This window comes from Panthera onca, chromosome B4, assembly GCF_046562875.1.
Source record: "Panthera onca isolate mPanOnc1 chromosome B4, mPanOnc1 haplotype 2, whole genome shotgun sequence".
In the NCBI taxonomy this organism is placed as follows: Eukaryota; Metazoa; Chordata; class Mammalia; order Carnivora; family Felidae; genus Panthera; species Panthera onca.
The window spans coordinates 53969457-53995851 of record NC_138345.1 but is presented as its reverse complement, the minus strand read 5'-3'; the positions used below and the strand labels follow the sequence as shown (position 1 = coordinate 53995851).

Sequence of the window (26395 nt, the reverse complement as noted above, 5' to 3'; positions counted from 1 at the left end):
GGCTCTGCTATGGGACTTGGATTGTATTTGGTCCAAACTGAGGCAGAAGGTAAAGTGACTTTCTCAAGGTCAAACAGCCTCAGTTTCTTCATTTGCAAATGGGGATACTAAGTGTATTTTTTGAGACATAATTGACATATAACATTATATTAGTTTCAGGTGTACAATATAATGATTCAATATATGTATATATTGAGAAATGATTGTCATAGTATGTCTAATTGATATCTATCATCACACATGGATACAAATGTTTTTTCTTATCTTTTTATAATTTTTTTTATTTTTTATTTTTTTTTTTTTTTTTTTTTCAACGTTTTTTATTTATTTTTGGGACAGAGAGAGACAGAGCATGAACGGGGGAGGGGCAGAGAGAGAGAGGGAGACACAGAATCGGAAACAGGCTCCAGGCTCCGAGCCATCAGCCCAGAGCCTGACGCGGGGCTCGAACTCACGGACCGCGAGATCGTGACCTGGCTGAAGTCGGACGCTTAACCGACTGCGCCACCCAGGCGCCCCTTTATAATTTTTTTTAAATGTTTATTTTTTGAGAGAGAAAAAGCGCAAGCGGGAGAGGGGCAGAGAGAGAGGGAGACACAGAATCTGAAGCAGGCTCCAGGCTCTGAGCTGTCAGCACAGAGCCAGATGCAGGCTGGACCCCACGAACTGTGAGATCATGACCTGAGGCAAAGTCGGATGCTTAACCGACTGACCCACCCAGAACCCCGAAATGTTTTTTTCTTAAGATGAGAACATTTAAGATCTACTTTTTTTAAAACACCTTTCAAATATACAATACAGGTGATTTTTTTTTAATGTTTATTTATTTTTGAGAGAGAGAGATAGAGTGCAAGCAGGGAAGGGGTAGAGAGAGAGACAGAGAATTTGAAGCAGGCTCCACGCTGTCAGTGCAGAGCCAGTCATGGGGCTTGAACTCGTGAACTGTTTTGCCCTGAGCCAAAGTTGGAAGCTTAACTGAGTCACCCAGGTGTCCCACACAATACAGTATTAACTATAGTCACCATACTGCATATTACATCTCCAGGAGCTATTTCTTTTAAAACTGGAAATAATAGTATTTATTTCATAGGAGGATTTAGTCAGATAATAGATGTGAATAAACTTAAAATAGCATCTGACACTTAGTTAGCATGCCATAAATATAGCTCTAAACAGGAAGGCAATGAGTGCTTAGCAATCAATGGGTATCAATTAAATTGTACCGAGTATAAGCTGATGTAGATAAACAGATAGGGACATTCAGATGTAGGGTAGAGTACCTGCTATTAAAAAAATAAATAAAAACATGTTAAATGCTCTCTCAAGCACCTGGCTTAGTTCTACAGTGGGCAGGTACCTCTCCCTTACAAAGTGTGGCCCAAGGTCATTGTGCTCTGGCAAGGTGGCCTTTGTGGGAAATGCTTTGTAGGGAGAGAGGAGGCTTCCTCTCCAAGGGGAAAGGGAGAGAACCAGCATTTATTGCAGAGCAGATTTGTAGCCAAAAATCCCAGCTGTTTTCATTAATGATACAATCTCTTTTCATCTTCACAGCCAATCTCAGAAATATTTTTTCATGCCATATATGAGGAAAGAGAGGTTCAAAGTAATTTGACCTTAGTCACACAAGTGTACATGACTCCAGACCATCTAGCTTTCCTATCTTAAGGCACTAATGAGGACACATACTCATCAGCTCTCTCCTAATCACTCCAAGGAGTGTTGCCGTGGAACAAATGCAAATCTCCCATCTGTCATTGTGAAGAAATAGCAGGTCTGAAATCATCATTTTTTCCTATGCAAATAAGAAGTGAAGAATTTGACAGCAATTTTTAAAGAATCTGCCATTATTTACCCAACATAGGTGCATTTCACACCATTTGTAGACACCAAGGGGCCTTGGAAACAACAATGGAATTTTTAACTGGACTTCGTTACCCAGTGACTTCTTCAGCAGTAGAAAACTGGCACTGTATTATAAAGCCTAGGTATATGAAAAACCCCTTTAAATAATTATCAGATAAGTAGTAGCATTTTGGAGATGTCCAGAAGATCTCATTATTCACTATCAATAAATGTTTCAAAGTAGAGATCTTTCAGCTAGTATACTTTCCAAATGATATAGGTTAAAGAGCCGCATGAATAGGAATGACAAATATACACTACATTCTCACAAAAGTGATCAATAAATAATTTTCGAAGTTTAAGCAATAGGCAAAGATTCAAATTTTGTTTAGGAATTCAGTGTATAGTCTAAGTCAATAATAAGGGGAAAGGGAAGGTTGATAGCATATTTTATCCTTTTTCAAATGAAAAGGCATTTTTCAAACAGTAAGGTGAGAAACATGGCCATTTGCTCCTGTCCCACTCCACCAGAAGACCCATTTTCTATGGAAGTTACTTAATCTCACTTAATATGGAAATTTAGGATTTTTATTTCAATAGTTATCTTACGGAATTTAAATATTTAATTGTGTAATACTATGTTAACTTTATTGGGTGATGGATTTCATTTCCCAAGTGTTTAGTAATTCAAATCAAGGCAAGAAAACCATAATTAATATGTTCTAGTCTATGTAAGGTATATTCCATACCAAAAGTGAATGTCAAGTAATTTTCAGAAAACAAAAACTGTTAAGCTCCGTGCCAGAACAATATCAAGAACAGAAAAAGGAAATTGTTCAAGTAGCTTACCTTTCTCCAGAATGTGCAAATAGGCTTAAGCTCCTTGATTGTAAAATAGAAAATTCATGGAATGGAGACTAAGTAAGTCCTAGTTTCTGCCCTTAGGAACCTAGCAATGTTGAAGAGAAATGTGTCAGTTACCCAAATAAGACAGCAACAACATAACAACATAGTATTTTTAATACAAATAATGATATAATATAAAATAATGTATTTCTTTTGAATCTGAAATATATCCTCAAAGTGTGATGGCAGCTCAGTGGGTGGAGAAATCATATTCAGGAAAAGAATGATGAAAGATTCTTGACTTTGTCATTAAAAGGTTTAAAAAGGCTGCACTGGGGACAGTTGTTCAGCTTAGAGGGAATGGAGGGAAGAGACAGAGACTGGAAAAGAAGAGGATATGTGATGATATCAGTTTAGGAACAACTAAAACAACCATAGTTTGACAGGGAATAAATGTATAAAGTGAAATGCTACGCAGTATAGCTGGAAAAGAAGACTGGGGTTAGTTTGTGGTGAGACTTGAATGTCAGGCTAAAGAATTTGATGGATTTTAGTAGATTAACAACATGCCTTTTAAAACTTCTGTGTAGAAGACTGATGTAAGAAATGTGCTTTAGGCATTGGTGTATAGAATGGCAGAAAATACTGGACATTGGAGAACTATCTGCAGGTTGCTGTAAGGTCCTGACTTGCAGTAAAGAGGTTGAAGTTGCATTATTGGCAATGGGAGAAGAAAGGAGAAACATACCTTAGTAGCAAGGGGACTTTCAAGTACATGTGTCCTGGTAACTGATTTGAATGTGTGGAGTGAGGAATTTGAGCAATTGGTGATAATTCTAAGATGTCAAGACTGAGTTATAGTGAGAGAATGCTTATGCTATTATTCATAAAGCCGATAGGAGAAGCAGGTTTGTTAGGTTGAGTAAAAGTTAGAGTTTGGTCATTGTATTATGGTGGGTTGTAGATAAGTTATAAAAGTTTATTTCTTGATAACACTCCGTGTCCAAGAATGGAATGCTCTCCATGAAGTCACTCAGAGCTCCCACCTGATGGATGTGTCCATCCTCATCAGGAACTGCTGCAGTAGAGGAAAAAAAGATTGAAAACTGTAGGCTTTTTACCTACTGGATCAGCCTGAAAATGACATATCACTTCGCTAATATTTGGCCAGAATTAGCCAAATGGCCTCACGTAAATGCAAAAGGGTTGAGACTATAATCTCTTGTAGGTTCAGGAAAGAGAGGATACTGGTGAGCACTACAATGTCTACTAGAAATGCACTGAGTGTAAGATGAATCTTTCCATAGCTTTGGATAGTGTGTGTGTGTGTGTGTGTGTGTAAAGAAGAATCGGTAAACAAAGAATACTTCCTCCTACTTTATTTAAAAAGTCTGTTTTGTACTCAGCTTAAGGAGCTTTGGACCCACAAGCTTTCCTTCTCTTGACCAAAAGGTATTTTACATAATATTGCTAGGTAATGATATTCAGGCTTCACAGAAGTAAGATGTTCATTGCATAACGTTTCTCAAAATGCTCAAGAGAATTTCCAGAAGTTTTTTTTTTTTTATTAATTTATTTATTTTGAGAAAGACAGAGACAACATGAGTGGGAAAAGGGCAGAGAGAGAGAGAGGGAAAGAGAGAGAATCCCAAGCAGAATCCAGGCTGTCAGCACAGAGCCAGACACGGGGCCTGAATTCACGAAACCATGAGATCATGACCTAAGCCGAAACCAAGAATCAGACAGGACACTTAACCAACTGAGCCACCCAGGCACTCCAAGAGAATTTCCGGAAGTTTTAAATGGAGTTTTACTAAATAAATTCTTGTCTAACTCTGTATTTCAACATGGAAGATAGGGAAATCATTTGTACTTTTAGTAGTTTAGTGAAATATAACTTGTGCCATGCATGTGAGTATTTGGAGGCTTAACTCACTTCTAGATTATTCAAAAGTACCTATGATTTCAAGTATCCAAGACACAATGAGAAAGGTTGGGATAAATGTAGTCCCCAAAACTTACTGTTAATATCACCAATTGTATCAATTGAGTTTTACTCATTGTTTTCACAAGGCAATTATAAAAAAGCAGGGAAAGTATTTGGTAAACTGCATGCAATAAGGCATTTCCAACTTTTATGAGATTCCTATTGGCCTACCAACCAAGAAAATAATCCTGAATTTGTTCAAATGTTTCACTTTGATAAATTTAATGAATAAATTTATATGGACATCTACTGTTAATATCTCTTATATCAATATAATAAATTCTTTTCTTTCCCAAAATCTCCCGCTTAGAATAAGTTACATAGCTACCCTAACTACATTTCACTCCTTAGCACCAGAGGTTGTTAGGTTACTATAATCACACATAATTTTGCTATAGAGTTGATATGCAATACAGTTTTATTTAAAGTAGACTGTTATTGGAGCACCTGGTGGCTCAGTCGGTTAAGTGACTGACTTCAGCTCAGGTCATGATCTCACGGTTTGTGAGTTCGAGCCCCACATTGGGCTCTGTGTTGGGCTCAGAGCCTGGAGCCTGCTTCAGACTCTATGTCTCCCTCTCTCTCTGCCCCTCCCCCACTCACACTCTGTCTATGTCTCTCTCTCAAAAGAAATAAATATTAAAAAACATAAACTAGACTGTTATGGGAAATTTTTTAAATAACTAAGTGTAAGAAATTATAATTTAATCATACCTTGCTTAATTTAAAATGTTGAGCTCAACTCCACTTTGAAAGAAGGGCCAACAGTTTAATATCACAAATAGGAATTTATACATTAACTTATTTATTTCAAAATGCAACTTATGACATAAATCATTATAAATATCATCTCCTGTTTCTATACACCTATACACACAAACAACTATAATATGACAATCTAAGGCATACTTCATAAGGGGAAATTTTAATGTATAAATCAAGTCAATGAGTCAGATTCTCACTAACATTGAGATGCTTTTTTTTTCTACTTTTTTTTTAAATACAAGTTGAGTGCTTTTAGAAATGGCATAATACAGCATGATAGCAATTTATCTCAGTTAATGCTGTTTCCAAAGGTAACTAACTCACAGAGAAAAGCAGATACCCCTATATAAATGAGACTTAGAGGGAAACATTACAGTTCATAGCCAATTCTACAGCTTCCTTCAAAAAAAAATGTATCATACATATGTAACCTCTGCCAGAAATGTCCAATTGGTTTAACAAACAAAATAAATCACCATACAGTATACAATTCCCAGAAGTCTGTGGTCTTTTAGTTGAAAACATGATTAATAGGAACACAAGTTGCTTTTGCAATACGCTGCATCAGAATATGACTGAGGTTTGCTGAAAGTCAGTTGAGCAGAATAAAAGGCATATATGTTTAACAAAAGCACATCGATGATAACACACAATGAAACCCTCATGAACACAAATTGCTTTAAGATTTTTAAATAACCTCTAGTACCAGCAAATCCAGCAAAGAATATAATTTCAAAAAAATATTTTGACTAAGAGCAAAAATTAATTAAAATTTTTACGTAGCATTTTATCTCATTTTAGAAATCTAATGCAAAATGAATTACTTAACAACGGTCCTTATGATTACTGGTTTTTTAATGTTCTTAACTTTACTCTTAGCTGTTTACAATTTACCAAGTTTCCAAATACCATTTTCTCCTTTGTTCTCAAACTCAAGCCATAGCAATACAAGCTAAAGAGTGACTTTTTAATGTTTTTAAAATAAAAATCTATAACAAGAACACTTCACTTTTAAAGATACTGACTTTTTATTACGGGACCTTAATTAGTGTTAAATTTAAAACAATTCTTTTCAAGACAATTTATATGTACTGGCAACAAACATGGGACACACAGACGCAGGTTCATGCTAATGTTAAATTACACAGGAAATCACTAGAATATTTGTACATGAAACAAGAAGAATTCTAGAGGTACATTGACCTCTAAAAGGGTAAGTAATTCAATGGTTCCCTGTTTAAAATATCAATTGTGCTCCTCTTTCCATATGTATTGGATCCCACATTGGTAGGAGAAAGAATGGCACCAAGATTGTTGCTGGAACGAATTAAGAAATTTGCCAGGCGTTGGGTCGCACATGTGGCAGTGTTGCATTTCCGCTTTTCCACTTGGTTACTGGTGGCATAGAACAAATATGAAAGGTTAGAGACTTAGACTCATGGTTGGATATATTAATGTGACAACAAATATATCAATGGGAACTGGTTACTTTTACATAAGTAACTCAGTGTTTTGGTTTGGAAACAGCTGGATAACAGATTTTTTTTGACACCTTGAAAATGCAGCAGAATCGATTTTTGACTAGGAAATCATACAGCAAAACTTCCATTATAGTCAATGTTGAATTTCCTAGTATTATCCTTTGAAACCTTAGAATATATTCCAAACAGTAACAATAATAAAAGGTTTCCTTATGTTATATTCTTCTAAATCTTGATGAATCTAGTTCCCAATATATAAAAAGCATTTAGAATAGAAAATGTATATGGAATCTGGAATATGTAGAATTAAACACATATATATTCATTTCCCACATCTTTCTAATAAAAATTAAGCAGTGTAAGATATTTTTGTTAAGTTCCCTGAGATCATCAAATCAGGGGTGTTAAGAAAGAAATTTCAAGTATTATAAAGTCTCAAGAGAATCAAATTTACCATCTGTTCCTACACTTGGACTATTGTAGTGTGGGAGTTCTGTTACTCTTAATATAAATACATGAATGTTACTATCTTTCTGCCACCTACTTAGTTCCTTTTAACAATTTTAATGATAAGACTAGACTGAATGTTAAAATAAAAGACTTTTTATATTAATAGTATTAATGTTCACCACATTCTTTCGGCCAGCTGGAACAATTGCATAATAATATTATGGGTAAGTCAGAAATGATCACTATGGTTAAATAATTGATTTGAATTTTAACTTTTGTTTCTTTTTACAGAATTTATTTATGTCAACTCTACATTTTTGTACCACCTTTTGTTTTAATGCGCTCTCAAAATGATATTGGAAATGGATACAGAATAATAACATGCTTCCTTTTTGTAGCTGATTATAAAAGCTAGGGAAATGTTTTAATTTCAGCTCCATAGAAATAAAAATATTGGTAAAACTTAGGATAAGTATAAACTGAGAAAGAAATATAGGTATGAAGCAATGTTCAGAAGCCAATGCATATATTTTATTTCAATGTGTTTACTTTATGTGGAGAGTACTTCTTACCTGTATCTCTGTATAGTGATAGCCTCAGGGTGTTTTTAAATCTCATGTGAAACTTGAGAGTTTTTATTCTCATATTTTTTTCTTAAATACAATAATTTCTTATGGCATTAGGTATCTGGATGATACCTTCTGGTATTAGGTATTGGGTTGAGTCTAAGTGTATGCTGACAAACCAATTATTCAGGCAAAGGAAATCCACTCTGAGACATAATTACTTGGTATATATGATAGTATTATTCATATTATCTATTTAATTATTTCTCTTTGCATGTGTCGTAAGCATGGCCAATGTGCATTTCCAAAGAATGATTTAATGCTTTTTAAGGATTAAACCAATAATTCATACATCAGACATTTAATTCTGAAACAGAATAAACCTTTCTTGAAAAAAGCAGAAATTAGAATTTGACCCAAACACTTCAAATTAATAAATATAAAGAAATAAATAAAGTTCTGAGTGAAATTGGAAAGATGATATCTGTTCCAAGATATGTTTGGCAAATGCTTGGAGTAGAGTGTGAACTAGTCTATTTGCTAAAAATCTGAGTGGTACTTTGATAATTGCTCTCAAGCTCTGTAACAGGATTTAAAATTATTCCAACCAAAATGTTATCTTATTTGGATTAGCTAGAAGAACCATCATTCTACTAAACAGAAATATTAAGAGCTTTTATGATGACTGATTTCATTATTGTGCAAATGCTTTCACAAACACAACTTTTCATGTAAACATAGCAACAGTATGTACAAGATTCTATCCCAAACTATTATTAGGATGGAAAAAGACAGATTAAATGGTTAGTAAAAGGCATCACGCCCCTACTTTCAGGCATTTTGTTCTCTTTAACTACTTGGGTAGGCAAGGCTTGCCATCTAGTAACAAACACTGGTTCAAAGCTATTGACAATTTATACACATGCATATGTCCTTAACTTTAAGAGTTTAAAAAGTGAAGACTGTAAGCTAAAGTATCACTCTTAAATTGTCTCTCTTTAAAAACACCTCAGTTTCAGGGTTTTTAAAAGTTTTAAACTGTATCCCTGCTCTAGCTCCCAATATTCATTTGTGGAAGTATAAGAATTCCTACAGCAAGCTCCTATGTGTATAGCTTGGAAAACTGTTAATTATACTGTTAGATAATCTCTGATTATCTGCTAAGCAGGTTTACAACTGAGTGTTTAAAAGGTGTGGGCAAATGTATGAACCTGTTGCTCCAGTCAAGAGTATTAAATAACTATTTTTTAGTATGACTTGTAAAGTCTGTTTGTTACTTCTTTTTTTTTTTATTTTAAGATTTTTTGAACTGTTTATTTTTTTTTATTTTAGAGAGAGAGAGAGAGCATGAGGGGGAGCAGAGAGAGAGGGAGAGAGAGGATCCCATTGCAGGCTCTGTGCCATCAGCCCAGAGCCCAATGTAGGGCTCAGTCCCACCAACTGTGAGATCATGACCTGAGCTGAAATCAAGTGTCTGACGCTTAACCAAGTGAGCCACCCAGGTGCCCCAAGTTTGTTACTTCTTAGTCTCACCTCATACATGTGTAGAAGTTAAAAAAGATCTCAAGTGAGATGATTAAATTTTATGAGAAAAATCACATTCAATGAATGATAAATTAACATCAGCTTTGTCTTTTAAAGGTGTTTGAAATTTGAGTCATTTTCTGAAGAAGATTTTTTTGAGGTTATAGAATATTACATGGTTGAACAGCTCAGGATGATAAATTTTCATTAAAAAAATGATGAGACATACTCATTTCAGGAAACCCATTAAAAAGCAATTTGAAGAATGCTTTACAAGTATTTCTAATGAAGATTCTAAGTAAGAGATTGTGAAAATAACTTGATAATAATGTTATATACTATTTTATTTTCAAGTGAAATTCACTTCCTAATAAACTAATATCCATGAAGCCATACTGCATAAAGGTGCTTATCAAATGTCTATACCTAATGAAAGAAAAGATCAAGATATAGACAGAATTATGAAGTAATACTGCTAATTTTCCTGTCATTCTATTGTTCTGCTGGTTTACCAGAAACTTCATGTCAGTTTTAGTTATTTTTATCCACAAAAATCCAATTGAAAATCAGAGTCAATTCTGAGAATATCCTGTAAATTCGATAAGCCTGAAAGGACAAAGGAAGTCTGATAACTCCTGCTATTTGTTTCATGTGGGTGCTGTAGAAATATACGTATCACCACAGATTGCCACCTCAATGAAAAAACACCCCAAGGGAAAATGGACAAGATGCTAATAATTCTATGAGAAAAGTTCTAATATGACTTAAAGCAAACTCTTCAAATATAAACTTAACTCTCTTTGGTGTTAAAGAATGTGTAAGTTCAGTCCTAAAAGACTACAAGGAGTCAAACTGATTTAAGTACAAACAAATCCTCACTATATTGTATATGACATATGTATGCATTTGGACTTGAGAATCTTTTAAATAAAAGAATTACCGTTTTAAAGGCTTTCCACTTGAAAGTTGTAATTACTGCTAACATTATCACCTGATAGTTTTTAGACTTCCTTAAAATATTACCAGTTAAATGACATGACACCTTCTCAAATAAACCTTTTTAGGAAATTCTGGTGAATATGCTACCTACTGAATTCATTTTTAAGAAGTATTAATTTACATTTAGTTAAGCTCAGAAGTAATCTTATGAAGAATATATTTTTTTATAATTTTATTTCATTAACAGAACAGTTAACAATATAGAAAAAAACCCCTAAGAGCAAATGGCTTTTTTTTAAATTTTTTTTTAACATTTATTTATTTTTGAGACAGTGAGAGATAGAGCATGAACGGGGGAGGGGCAGAGAGCGATAGGGAGACACAGAATCCAAAGCAGACTCCAGGCTCTGAGCCATTAGCCCAGAGTCCGACGCAGGGCTCCAACCCATGGACCGCAAGATCGTGACCTGAGCTGAAGTCGGACGCTTAACCGACTGAGCCACCCTTTTTTTTTTTTTAATTTTTTTTAAACGTTTATTTATTTTTAAGACAGAGAGAGAGCATGAATGGGGGAGGGGCAGAGAGAGAGGGAGACACAGAATCTGAAGCAGGCTCCAGGCTCTGAACCATCTGCCCAGAGCCTGACTGCAAATGGCTTTTTAACTAGTTCTTAAAATTTTTAATTTGCCCCCTGATTATTTCTATGTATTTTGATTTCCAGAAAGAGATCTAAAAGTTCTGGATATTGCCAGAGCGCTCCAAGGAGAAAAAGAAATCTGTAAATAGACAATAAAATCCCACCTGTTATAAAATATATGCTTTAATTAAGTTTTTACAGTTTGTTTTAGAATCAGGTTAATATAGTGGAAAATACTACCCTTGGCTTTTCCTGCTTCATGTTCTGGTTTTGCCCCTCTACTTTCCAAAAGCATTTTTCTTTTTCTTTTTCTTTTTTTTTTAATATGAAATTTATTGTCAAATTGGTTTCCATACAACACTCAGTGCTCATCCCAAAAGGTGCCCTCCTCAATAACCATCACCCACACTTTCTGCCCTCCCACCCCCCCCTCAGTTTGTTCTCAGTTTTTAAGAGTCTCTTATGCAAAAGCATATTTCTTGATAAAACTGGAACTATTCCATTCCTTTCTGTCAGTTCTGTCAGAAAGTCATCAACCACTGGTGTTATTCTTTAAAGAACACAGAATTCAAGGAACAGATAAACAGTTTAATGTACTGTTCTTAAGCATGATTTCATCAGAAATCTAATGGCATAAGGGCTGTTAGTTATATAGCAGTTTTTAATTCTAATTTTCCCACATTTTACAAAAGAAACAGGATTTTTTGTTACTAACCTTTCAATGGGGGTAGCTTTCAGATGGTGTAGTGCAACCAAGAGCACAATGAGAACTACTGGAAGTTTCAGGAGGCACATTGCTTCTCAAATTTTCTGAAAAGAATAATTCAGCATCGAAATCAAGAAATGTCTTATAGCTCTGATTGATGGAACTTGAGACTAGAGCCTACTTTAAAAAAAATCTCTTTAAACATAATCTCCAAATATAGCAATTTTATTGATACAGTCTCTTGATACTGTTTAAACAATTTTCAAATATTTTCAAAATTTTCAATTTCCCAATTTCCTTTTCTAAACAATCTGGAAAGTTGATATTATACCACATTATTGCTTTAGCCTTTCTTTGAAATAAGTATATATTTGATCCCAAATCTAAGCTTCCCTAAACGATATTTTCCCATAAACAGGAAGCTCTTTACCTTTTAGTGTTTCAGCGTCAGCAATATCAGAGAATGCCTCTAATGGTAAGAAAGCTTTATAAACAATCCCAAGCTTGCATCCACTGGAGTATTTGCCCCCACACTTGCCAATGAGTAATCCAGCTCTTATATACTCTTCACACCTTTCCCGGCTCTGACATCAGGCAGCTCAGAGAAACTGTCATTAATTTCCATCCCTATAGAAAGTGCCTCATAGACAGCAGAAGCAGATGGGTCATTATTATATTACATTAACACATCAGTAAATATTAAGGTAGCAGATACAGAGTGTCTTTGTGCAGTTAATGGTGTGTCACACACAGCAGAAGTTTGAATTTTCCATTTTTGTGAAATACAAGAGTGGATTTTCAAAGATTAAGTGGTATGCTCTAGTAAAGGATTGATAGAAAGAAGTGATTAAGAATAACAAATGTGTTTATATGCAAAGAGTGAAGCCAGGGACATTGAAGAATCTAATGAGGAAGCTAAAGCCAAATGACCCCAATGGCTTAATTCCATGAACATTCAGTAGTAGAGTAAACTATGAGGCCAAGGGTGGATAAAAAAAGACACTTAAAAAGATGGGGGGGTGGGGACAGAAAGAAATCGAAAGCTACTTATAATGAAATGGGGATGGAAGATTAAAGGCAGCAAAACAATAATTTTCAATCCCCAAATTCATTTGTCAGCATTTAAATAGAGACACATATCTGTGTGATTAAGAATTTTTTTGCTGACTCTTTCTATTATTACATAGAAACATCACAATTACTTTGAAAGAATATTTAATTTGTTATTTTTATTTTCACCAAATTGTTCTTTCTTTTCTTGTATTTCTAAGTTATATTTAAGTTAATGTTCTAAGTTATGACAATAGCCGATGTAGCAAGTAAGACAAATTCCAAATGCTTGTGGAAATATGCATATCTATGCAATCTAAAAAAGATGGAAGTACTCCAAGTAAAAAAAAATAAGTTCACTGAACTCATATAATTCTTTAAAGCTTAGTAATATAGTTTGAGGGTGGTTAGTAAAAATTTCAGGAAAAAAATCAGTTTTCCCAATCCTTATTCTAATTATCCAATGATTCTGCAATTTTAATATTTCTGTAAAATTTACTGATATTCCAAAAAGAAAGAAAACATAAACTCAAATGATTTGGGCTATACCTGGGTGGCTCAGTTGATTGAGCGTCTGACTCTTGATTTCGGCTCGGGTCATTAGCTCATGGTTCGTGGGTTCAAGCCCTGAGTGGGGGAGGTTCATACTGACAGTTGGGAGCCTGCTTGGGATTCTCTCTACCTCGTTCTCTGCCCCTCCCCCACTCATCCTCTCTCTGTCTCTTTCTCTCTCTTAAAATAAATAAATAAACTTAAAAAATATTTTTAAAAATCAAGTGATTTGGAAGAATGATAATTTCCTGTAAGAAAATGATTGATGTATTTAACAAAGTATATACAATGATTTAGAAAATATAACAGAAGCCCAGAGATGTTAAATAGCTTATTCAGCATTATACATCTAGTTCATTTTGAAACCTTGAGCCAAAGCTTGGTTTTTCTGATTTATGGTCTCGTGTTCCTTTAAACCAAAATACCTGCTTTTAGCTACATATTTATTTTATTTCCCTATTTTTTTTCCCCTCTGAGATGTTGAAGGTGCCAAACATAACTTTCAAAAATTGGTTTTCTCTCCCTGTAGGAAATTAATGTTATAAGGAAAATGTTCTACCTAAGAAAGGAACAGGAGAACCTGAATCTTTTTAAGGGCTACCTTATGTCAGTCATAGTTATTTAATTGATATATGATTCCTCACTTCATCTTCACACATCTGTTTTCATCATTAGATGGTGATACAGTGATTCAGAGAATGTAAGTGGCTGCTTAAAGTTGCACAGCTACTCAGGGCAAAGTGAAATTCAAATTCTCATCTCCTTGTTCCATGATATTTATTTCTTTGTTATAAAGGATCTGTGTTCTCATATACTGAATTGCTAATTCCTTCCTGTAAATGTTGTATCTTATTATAACACTTCAAATGACTCAGTTGCAGCCAAATATGGCCTTAGGCAGTCTTGTATAATGTTTGGTAAGGTCAACATCTATCCCAATCTCTAACAGCTTTAGGTCTTTCATGCTTCCTACACTATTGAAAGTGGAGGTGGTAAATTGTCTTTATGAGGTAACTCCATTTCCAGATAATAAGCTCCTTCCTACATGACAAACATTACTGTCACTCATCTTTGTACCCACTTTAGCCTTGCTAGTCCAAGCGTAAGTAATGCCATGGCAGTTTTGGCCTTATTTGGAAGCTTGTTAGAATTTCAGGCCCCACCCCAGAGCTACTGAATTGGAATGTGCATTTAAGAAAAGATTTTCCTGGGGTGCCTGGATGGCTCAGTCAATTAGGTCTCTGACTTCGGCTCAGGTCATGATCTCATGCTTTGTGAGTTTGAGCCCAGCTCAGAGCTGGAGCCTGCTTCAGATTCTGTGTCTCCCTCTCTCTCTGCCCCAACTCCCATTCATGCTCTGTCTCTCAAAAATAAATAAACATTGAAAACAAATTTTTTTTAATTTAAAAATATCTTCCCTGGGTGACTGTATGCACACTAAAGTTTGAGAAAATCTGGTCTATTGCACATTCCATTTATTCAATGATTCAATAAACACTGATTAAGGACACATTCTATGATAGGGAATGTTCTAGGGACTAGAGCTACAACAGTGAACAAAGCCAAGTCCCTGCTGTCATGGGAGCTTAGAGCCAGTGAAGGAAACAAAATCAAAAAAGTGAACAAGTGAATATGTAATTACAAGTGTGAAGTGCTGTGGAGAAAACTAATTTGGTAGTGAGAGAAAGAAAAGTGGTGATGTTTAAGTTGAATCCTAAACCATAAGAGATGACAAAGGAAAAAGTAATGGAAAGTGTTTAAGATCTGAGAAACAACATGTGAAAATTCAGGTAATTAAAGGAGAAATTGGTGTAAAGATGATTATAGCGTTAAAAAATCAATGTGGTGTTGTACATCTGAAACAAATGTAACATTGTACGTCAACTACACTCAAATAAAAAAAGTAATAAAAAAATAATAAAGAAAACATCAGGCTGACTACTGTGGGTGGACTGGATCAGAGGGGAGCAAGAGTAAAAGCAGGAAACCTGTTGGAAGACTATGGCAGTGTCCAGATGTGAGACAGTGATGCCACACATAGGGTGATAGCAGAGCAGTAGAAAAGTAAATGAGTTCAAATCACATTTGGGATCATTACATGATTTGACAATGGATTAAGTATGGAGAACAAGTGAATGGGAACAGAGCATTAAAATGAGAGCCAGGTTAGGATATAATTAATAATACAAATTAATGGGCTTTTCATCAAATTTACAAAATATATTTTATAAATCTTTTAGAAAATAATTTCTATTTTTTATCAAATTTGTGTGTCTACAATTTTTAAAAATCAAATACTATCAGAAGTCTAATAATAAAAACAGCAGTCTTCTGTCTTCCTTCAGCCTACCTCTGAATTTTGCTCTCCATTGGTAATCACTTTTAGCGATTTTAGCTGTTTTCTCCATATTTTGAAAATAATCTCTTCTTAGGACACCTGGGGGGCTCAGTCAGTTAAGTGTCTGACTTGGTTTCAGCTCAGGTCATGATCTCATGGTTCATGAGATCAAGCCTTAAATCAGGCTCTGTGCTGACAGCACATACCCTACTCTGGAAGATAAAGAGTTAGTTAGTTAGTTAGTTTATTTACTTGATTGGTTGATTGATTGATTGATTTTTAAGTAATCTCTATACCCAACATGGGGTTTGAACTCAACCCCGAGATCAAGAGTTTCATGCTCTACCAACCGAGCCAGCCAAGCACCCCAAGAATTAGCATTTAACAGCACACTTACTTTTCTTCTTTATCCTGTTCCTCTAATATTTGAATAAAACATTTTGAGGGGCGCGTGGGTGGCTCAGTCGGTTGAGCGTCCGACTTCGGCTCAGGTCATGATCTCATGGTCTGTGAGTTCAAGCCCCTCTGTGCTGAGCTGTCAGCACAGAGCCTGAAGCCTGCTTCGGATTCTGTGTCTCCCTCTCTCTCTGCCCCTACTCTGCTCATGCTTTCTCTCTCTCTCTTTCAAAAATAAATAAACATTTAAAAAAATTTAAAAAATAAAACATTTTGATTGTATCAATATTAGATGGATTTTTAAAATATTTACATTTAAATTTTTTGTTACAGAAACTTTCAAATGTATATAAAGTTTTGATAATTATCAAATCACAAATATATCTTATTTTCTCTATATTCCTACCTACTTTCCTCCCACTCCATACCAGATTGTTAAAAACAAATCCTAAACACTATACAATTTTATATGTAACATTTTTCAGGTTTATATTCATGAAAGACAAGGAGACTTTATACAACACAGCTACAAAATTGTTGGTATAGCTAAAGTGAAATTTTACAGTAATTCCTTAATATAATTAAATAATCCAATCAGTATTCACATTTTTCAGTTGTCTATAAAATATTTTTAATTAGTCTGTTAGAGTCAGAATCTAAATAAGATTGCATTTGTTTTTTTGTCTCTCATGACTCTTTTAATATATAATTTTCCTTCCTTTCTTTTTCCTACCATTGACTTATTAAAGAAACCAGGTCATTTATTGTATAGAATGCCCCACATCCCAGATTTTGCTGATGGCAATCATGAGGTATCATTTAATGTGTTCCTTTCTCACTTGTATTTTCTTTATACTGGTTGTTTGGTCTAGAGGCTTGATCACATTCAGGTAAGAATGCTTACCTACTGCATTACAACATCTGGTTGAATCTTTATTCCTACTGCATTACAACATCTGGTTGAATCTCTTTTATGGCATTAAGACTGATCAGCGAGGTCAGATTTTGTCAGCCACATTGTCCATTCTGAGTTCTCCATTAGCCTTTCACTCTGATTTTAGCAACCATTGGTTATAATTGCCTAGAACCATTGTTTTATTACAGGCTTCCAGTGATAGTCTAATTATGTTATTCCCTCTACATTTATTTGCTGAAATTCTCCAATAAAGGAGAGCATTCTTCATTAAGTATTTCACTACCTTGAGGTACAGTTTTAAAGAAAAAGCAGGATATATACTTCATTCTTTCCTCTCATTCATGAGTTTTCTGCATACAGTAATGAGATGGTTCTCAAGCATCCTCTAAATATGAACTTAAAGGTTTTTTGGGGGGGGATGGGGGTGGTTCTCATTGTGAACCCATATATTTTAACATACATGTATTTTGATCCCCACTTTTTTGATGTTCAAATTATCCTATGTTAGAACTCTTGCACAATGCTGGTAGATTAGTTCAGCCACAATGAAAAACACTATGAAGCTTCCTTAAGAAATTAAAAATGGAACTAGCGTATGGTCCAACAATCCCACTTCTGTGTATATATCCAAAGAAAACAACATCATCGTCTTGAAGATATATCCGTACTTACATGTTCATTGCAGCATATTCACAATATCCAAAGTATGGAAACAACCTAAGTGCCTGTTGACAGATGAATAGATAAATAAAATATTATTTTCTAGAGAGATAAAATATGATACAAGATTGTCTATATACAATGGCTGAACTATACACAATATTTTCATATAAAAATAGAAAACACAAAAATAGTAAGAGTTTATACCTGATTTTTCACTAAACATTTTTTTGTTGTTGCTACATAGTTGTAAAACTATCTTGGGTACTTATAAAATGGCAGAGTAGGAGGATCCCAAACTCACCTCATCCCGTGTATACACCTACATAATACCCACATCAGTGTATATAACCTAGAAAATGACCTGAAGCCTGGCAGAATAGACTCTCCACAGCTAAACATAAAGAAGAAGCCAAATCAAAAAACGGTAGGAAGAACAGAAATCCAGTGAGGAACTAAACTGACTTCAGGACTGTCCCCAGGAGGGAGGGACTCTGCAAGCAAAGAGAGGGGAGAACAGACCCCATACTGGGCATCTTAAGTAAGGGGAACCTGTTCAGAGAAGACAAATATCCATACCATTTGGCTTTGAAAACCAGAGGGGATTAACATCATGAGTTTTAACAGTCAGTAGAGCTTAACAGTTGGAATTTTAAAAATCAGTTCTGGGAGAGCTGAAAGGTGATAGGAAACTGAGTCACCACCCTTAAAGAGACAGCATAACAAACAATCCTGCTTAGATATAGCATAGAAGCAGCAGTTTGAAAGATGTCTGGGGTATATAGAAAGGAGATTTATTTACTAATCTCAGAATATGTGCAGGAAGGGTAGGGATCTTTGGGAGACTACACCAAGAACAAAGGAGCTGGCAGGCACTATTTTCCTCCTACACCGCCCAAGCTAGACACATGGACACCTGTGGGAAATAGCACATGAACACTCTCCACCTAGCTGCCTAACAACATGCCCCCACCTCCATGCTCTTCTGCAGACTCGCCCCCTCCAACTCAGCCTCTGCAGCTCTCCAAAACAGTGCCATCTCTCCTCTCATGGCAGACTTGTGCAAAATTTGCTAACACTTCATGCCATGTCCCCACACTGTTCTGTGGACACACTCTCTCCAACCCTGCCCTCAGCAGGAGTCCATCCAAAGTGGTACCACAAATGTGGTGGTGTGCAAGCAGCCTTGACAGTAGCCAGCACCACCACAAAGTGACACCTACCCTGAGGAGAGGGGAAGATAACCACACACAGCAGTTTGACTGCAGTCTGAGCAATGGGCTGGAGACAGATATCTTGTCTGACCTCAGGCCCTGCCCACCAACAAACTTCTTAGGGGGACAGAAGAGGGATAATATTCTGACTTTGGTGGGACCACACCTCTGTCAAAAGCCTAGTTTCACCCAATTCATACCCAAAGTGGCCCAAGACTGGCCCATTAATAACACAGGAACCAAACCCTGGGCACTACAGGCAAAGAGAACCACTGCAGATGGCTGGACTGAAGGCAAATGCACTTAGCCACAGCAGTAGGGTGCACACTACACCTATAGAAAGTGACAGGTTCTGGTGAGCAGGGGACATGCACTACACAGGGCACTACAGGGCTTCTTCTTCATAAGGCTACTACTTTCAAGAACAGGTGACATTGCTGACTTACCTAACACATAGAAATGGAGAGTTAGATAGAATGAGGAGTTAAAGGAATATGTTCCAAATGAAAGGAAGGGAAAAATCAGACAAAATGGAGATAAGTAATATGTCTGACAGAGATTTTAAAGTCATGGTCATAAAGATATTCACTGGATCTGAGAAAAGAGTGAAGGACCTCAGTGACATCCATCCTTGACAAAGAGAAAATTTAAAGAACCATCAGAGATAAAGAATTCAATAACTGAAATAAAAAATACACTAGAAGGAATAAATAGTAGACTAGAGGACAGAAGAATGGATCAGAGACCTGGAGGACAGAATAATGGAAAGCAATCATGCTGAACAAAAGAAGAAAAAGGTAATAAAAAAATAAGAATAGATCAAAGGAACTCAGTGACACTATCAAGCATAATAACATTTGTATTATAGGGATCCCAGAACAAGAGAAAGAAAGGGGTGCAGAATTTTATTTGAAGAAATAATAACTGGAATACAGGGAAGGAAACAGAAATTCAGATCCAAGAGGCACAGCGAACCCCCAACAAAATCAAGCCAAGGATATCCACACTAAGGCATGTAGTAATTAAAATGGCAAAAAGTAGTGATAAAGAATCTTTGAAACAGCAAGGGAAAATAAAATAGTTATATACAAGGAAAACCCTATAAGGCTCTTAGCTAATTTTTCAGCAGAAACTTTGCAGGCCAGAAGGGAGTAGCATGATATATTCAAAGTGCTGAAAGGAAAAAACCTGCAGCCAAGAATATTCTATTGATCAAGGCTATCATTCAGAATAGAAGGAGAGCTAAAGAATTTCCCAAACAAAAGTTAAAGGGATTAACCACCAGTAAAACAGACTTACAAGAAATGTTAAAAGAGATTTTCAAGTGGAAAGGAAGGACTATAAGTAGGAGTAAAAAAATTTGGAAGCACAAAAGTAGCAAAATTAAGTATATCTATAAAAATCAGTCAAGGGATTCACAAAATAAAAAGATGTAAAGTATGACACTATATGCCTAAAAGATGGCAGGGGGGAAAGCAAAAATTTAGTGCTTTTAGAATGTGTTCAGACGTAAGTGACCATCAGTATAATATAGACTGTTATATGCATAAGATGTTATATATCAACCTAATGGTAACCACAAATCAAAAACCAGTAATAGAAATGCAAAAAATAAAGAGAATAAACTTAAGCATATCATCAAAGGATGCCAGCACAAGAGAAGAGGGCAAGAGAAGACAGGAACAAGAACTATAAACACAACCATAAAACAAGTCACAAAAGAGAAATAAGTACACAGCCATCAATAATTACCTTGATTGTAAATGGATTAAACTATCTAATCAAAAGACTAGGGTAATAGAGTGGACAATAAAACAAGACTTATCTATAGACTGCCTGTAACAGACTTGTTTCAGTCCTAAAGACATGTGCAGATTGAAAGTGAAGGGATATTAAAACATTTATGCAAACAGAAGTGAAAAAAAAAAGCTAGGAGCTAGGGGAGCAATACTTATAATGGACAAAATAGATTTTAAAACAAAGACTCTAACAAGAAGGACACTACATATTCATAAAGGGAACACCCCAAGAAGTTATAACAATTATAAATATTTATGCACCCAATATAGGAACACTTAAATACATAAGGCAGCTATTAACAAACATAAAGGAAGCAATCGATAGTAATACAATAATAGTAGGAGACTTTAACATTCCACTTACATCAATGAATAGATCATCCAAACAGAAAGTCAACAACTAAACAGTGGCTTTGAATGATACATTAGACCAAAAGGATCTAACAAATATATACAGAACATTCCATCCTAAAACAGTGGAATGTCATTCTTTTCAAGTGAACATGGAACATTCTCTAGAATAGGTCACATGTTAGGCCACAAAACAAATCTCAAAAAATTCAAAAAGATTGAAATCACATCATGCCTCTTTTCTGAACACAACACTATGAAACTAGAAATCAACCACAAGAAAAAAAATCTAGAAAGAACACAAATACATGGAGGGTAAATAACATGCTAATAAACAATGGATGGGCCAATCAAGGATTTAAAGAGGAAATAAAAAACTACATGGATCCAAGTGAAAATGAAAACATGATGGTCCAAAATTTTTGAGATGCAGCAAAAGCTATTCTAAGAGGGAAGTTTATAGCAATACAGGCCTACATCAAGAAGCAAGAAAAAACTCAAAAAAACAACTTAAACCTATACCTAAAGGAAGTAGAAATAGAAGATCAAACAAAACACCAAACTATCAGAAGGAAGGAAATAATAAAGATTAGAGCAGGAATAAATGATGTAGAAACAAAAAAACAAAACAAAATAAAAACAAACAAACAACAAAAAACAAAAACAATAGAACAGATCAATGAAGCCAGAAGCTGGTTCTTTGAAAAGATCAACAAAATTGATAAACCTCTAGCCAAATTAATAAAAAATAAGGACTCAAGTAAATGAAATCACAAATGAAAGAGGAGAAATCACACAACCAACACCACAGAAATACAAATAATTGTAAGAGAATATTATGAAAAATTATATGCCAACAAATTGGACAACCTAGAAGAAATGGATAAATCCCTAGAAACAGATAAATTACAAAAACTGACAAGAAATAAAAAACTTGAACAGACCAATAACCAACAATTAAATTGAATCAGTAATCAAAAACTTCCAACAAACAAAAGTCCAGGGCCAGACAGCTTCACAGGTGAACTCTATCAAACATTTAAAGAAGAGTTAGTGTCTATTCTTCTCAAACTATTCAAAAAATAGAAGAGAAAGGGAAACTTCCAAATTCATCTTATAAGGCCAGCACTCCATCAAAAAGAGAACTATAGGCCAATATCTCCGATGAATATAGATGCAAAAATCCTCTATGAAATACTAGCAAATTGAATCTAACAATACATAAAAAAATTCACCATGATCAAGTAGGATTTATTCATGGGAGGCAAGGGTAGCTCAGTATTCACAAATCAATCAACATGATATATCACATCAACCAGAGAAAGGATAAAAACCATATAATCATTTCAGTAGATGCAGAAAAAGCATGTGACAAAGTACAACATACAGTCATGACACAAACCCTCAACAAAGTAGGTTTAGAGGGAACATACCTCAACATAATAAAGACCATATATGAAAAATCTGCACCTAACATCATACTCAATGGTGAAAAACTGACAGCTCCTTTCCTAATATCAGGAACAAGACAAGGTGCCCACTTTCACCACTCTTATTCAGCATAGTACTAGAAGCCCTAGCCACAGCAATCAGACAACAGAAAGAAATAAAAGTCATACAAGTAAGGGAAAAAAAGTCTCAGTATTTGCCAATGACATGATACTACACATAGAAAACCCTAAAGACTTCACCAAAAAATACTAGCACGATAAGTGATTTTATAAATTCACAGGATACAAAATTAATATACAGAAATCTATTGCATTTCTATACACTAATAATGAAGCAACAGAAAAAGAAGGCAAGAAAACAATCCCATTTATAACTTCACCACAAAGAATAAAATACCTAAGGATAAACTTAGCCAAAGAGGTGAAAGACCTGTACTCTGAAAAGTATAAAACATAGATGAAAGAAATCGAAGATGACACAGAGCAATAGAAAGATATTCCATGCTGATGGATTGGGAAAACAAATATTTTTAAAATGTTGATACCACATAAAACAACCTACAAGTTTAATGTAATCCCTAACAAAATATCAATGGCATTTTTCACAGAACTAAAACAAATAATCCTAAAATTTGTATGGAACCACAGAAGGCCCCAAATAGCCTAATCAATTTTGAAAAAGAACCAAACCAGAGGCATCAAAATCCAGATTTCAAGATATATTACAAAACTGTAATAATCAAAACAGTTTGGTACTGGGATAAAAAGGGATACATAGATCAAGAGAACAGAATAGAAAAACCAGAAATAAATCCATAATTATATGGGTATTTAATCTTTGATAAACAAGACAAGAAAATACAATAGGGAAAAAGTCTCTTTGACAAATGGTGCTGGGAAAACTGGACAGCTACATGCAAAAGAATGAAAGTGGACCACTTTCTTACACTGTACACAAAAAATAAACTCAAATGAATTAAATACCTAAATGTGAGACCTGGAACCAAACAAAATCTAGAAGACGGTACAAGCAGTAATTTCTCTGATGTTGGCCATAGCAAAATTTTTCTGGATATATCTCCTGAGGCAAGGGAAACAAAAGCAAAAATAAACTTTTGGGACTACATTAAAATAAAAAGGTTCTGCATGGCAAAGGTAACAATGAACAGAACTAAAAGACAACTTACTTAATGGGAAATATATTTGCAAATGGTATGCCTGATAAGGGCTTAGTTTCCAAAATATATAAAAAAAATCATCAAGTAATTCAATTAAGAAATTGGCAGAAGGCATGAACAGACATTTCTCCACAGAAGATATCCAGATGTCAAACAGACACATGAAAGATGCTCAACATCACTCATCATCAGGGTAATGCAAATCAAAACCATAATGAGGTATCACCTTACACCTGTCAGAATGGCTAAAATAAAAAACACAAGAAACAACAGGTGCTGGTGAGGATGTGTAGAAAAAGAAACCCTAATGTCTTGGTGGGAATGCAAACTACGCAAACTATGCAAAATTATGGAAAACAGTATGGAGATTCCTCAAAAAATTAAAAATGGAATTGCTATACCATCCAGGAATTCCACTGCTGGGTATTTACTCAAAGAATACGAAAACACTATTTCAAAAAGATGTATGCACCCATATGATTATTGCAGCGTTATTTACATAGCCAAAACAAGGAAGCAATTCAAGTGTCCATTGATAGATGAGCGGATGAAGAAGTTGTAGTATATATACACAATGGAATATTACTCAGCTAAAAAAAAAAAAAAAAAGAAAAAGATTGAAATGTTGCCATTCGCAACAACATGGATGGATCTAGAGGGTATACCGCTAAGTGAAATAAATCAGTCAGAGAAAGACAAATACCATATGATTTCACTCATATGTGGAATTTAAGGAACAAACAAATGAACAAAGATAGAAAGCAATGAACAGAAAAACAGACTCTTAACTATAGATAACAAATAGTTACCAGAGGGGATGTGGGGGTTGGGGAATGAGTGAAATATGTGATGGGGATTAAAGAGTACAGTTATCGTAATGAGCACTGAGAAATGCGTAGAATTGTTGAATCACTGTATTGTACATCTGAAACTAATATAACCCTGTATGTTAACTATACCAGAATTAAGAAGATAAATTAATGTTTACAAACTTATTTTTTTAATGAATTGCCACAAATGGTGTGGAAATAATATTATTGTTCTAAACATTTTCAGAGGGAAAATGTGTTTTTATTTTTATTTTTATATTTTTTAATATTTTGGTAGATCATGGCTTTATATATTAAGCCCAATGGGTTAAGAAAAAAATAGCTGAGGGATCATCATGAGGGCATTATTTATTTTCTCTTCTTTTTTTTAAATTTAAATTTTAGGTAGCCAACATTACAGTGCAGTATTTGTTTCAGGAGTAGAATTCAGTGATTTGTCACTTACATACAACACCCAGTGCTCATCACAAGTGCCCTCCTTAATACCCATTACCCATCTAACCCATCTCCCACCCACCTACCTCTGTCAACCTTCAGTTTGTTCTCTGTCATTAAGAATCTCTTGTGGTTTGTTTCCCTCTCTCCCCTTTTTCTCCCCCACCCCCTTCCCATATGTTCATGTTTTGTTTCTTAAATTCACATGAGTGAAATCATATGGTATTTGTCTTCCTCTGAGTGACTTATTTCACTTAGCATAATACATTTTAGCTCCATCCACATTGTTGCAAATAGCAAGATTTCATTCTTTTTGATGGCTGAGTAATATTCCATTTTATATCCACATTTTCTTTATCCATTCATTGGTCAATGGACATTTGGGCTCTCTCCATAGTCTGGCTATTGTTCATAATGCTATATGTACACCTTAGAATCTGTGAAACAATTTGTTTATAATCTATGCCACTTTGCATCAAGTAATGTTTTTTTCATTCCACTCCACTCTGAGGGTTTAAGTAAGATTATTTTTTATGCAAAAAGCTACAAATTAACAACGTGGGTAATTTTTCCAACATACATACTTTCACCTCTGTAAAATCACAGAAGTACTTTGCTGGAAAGCAATCTAGAATTGCCATTGTTTTCACACCACATGTAGCCATTCTTTCCTGCCATCCTTTAAAATGCAGCACTGAGGGACTCCTGGGTGGCTCAGTCGGTTGAGTGTCTGAACCTGATTTTGGCTGAGGTCATTGATCTCACGGTCATGAGATTGAGCTGTATATTGGGCTCTGCACGGAGCGTGGACCCTGCTTGGGATTCTCACTCTCCACCCTTCCCCCACTCATGCACATACTCTCCTCTCTTTCTCTCTCCCTCAGTAAATAAATAAATAAATAAATAAATCTATCTATAATCATTTTAAAAATGTAGCACAGAAAAATTTAAGTCCCTAAAGTGAATAATGTCTTCTCCAACACTTTCTTCACATCTCCTCTTACCAGATTCAAAAAATGTGAGTAATATTTTGAAAAGAGACAGGAGCCCACTGCACCCCACCAAAGTCTAGGGGAGTGTGAGCAATGCCTTTCCCTCACAGCTTCAATTCATTTGTAAGCTTCTGTGGAGAGCTCAGTATGCGAGGTTTGCATCTTTATATTTTAAAAGTTTCTCAAGAAGTTATCTTAATGAAAATGTGTTCTTTCTATACTATTTTAGTATTTTTAAAAATAATGTATTGTTAATGACTTCTAAGATCCTAATACAGATTAGGAGCTTTTGAAAGGCCTATTATGTTCCCCCCAAATCAAAACAAAATAAGCACACAAATGAACAAAAATCTTTGAGTTAGAAGAGGCTGTAGGGAGAATTTAATTTACTCACTTTGATGCTTGACTTATTTACTTAATGATATTACAGCATTATTTGGTACTAAACTCTGAAATATGGTGTAATTGGAGATTTGGGCGACTGAACAGA

The 26395-nt window shown here is 34.9% G+C and overlaps 2 protein-coding genes across 3 annotated transcripts in view; one reads left to right on the top strand and one right to left on the bottom strand.

The window, feature by feature from the left end:
• The window catches only part of SLCO1A2 (solute carrier organic anion transporter family member 1A2), a 125074-nt gene that overhangs the window by 9719 nt on the left and 88960 nt on the right, over positions 1 to 26395 (top strand). The gene's annotated exons all lie outside the window — the stretch shown is intronic.
• On the bottom strand, positions 6538 to 12377 carry IAPP (islet amyloid polypeptide). The gene is made up of 3 exons (XM_060658207.2): positions 12174 to 12377; positions 11753 to 11847; positions 6538 to 6835 (listed from the first exon to the last, which is right to left on the bottom strand). The coding sequence occupies exons 2-3, from the start codon at positions 11830 to 11832 to the stop codon at positions 6646 to 6648; spliced, it is 270 nt and encodes an 89-aa protein (XP_060514190.1). The 5' UTR covers positions 11833 to 11847; positions 12174 to 12377; the 3' UTR covers positions 6538 to 6645.

Bases quoted from the DNA above. Each gene is read 5' to 3' on its own strand.
- IAPP (XM_060658207.2), bottom strand. From the start codon at position 11,832: ATGTGCCTCCTGAAACTTCCAGTAGTTCTCATTGTGCTCTTGGTTGCA. The intron at 6,836-11,752 runs GTTAGTAACAAA...CTATGCCACCAG, and splicing joins AAAGCTACCCCCATTGAAAG to TAACCAAGTGGAAAAGCGGA.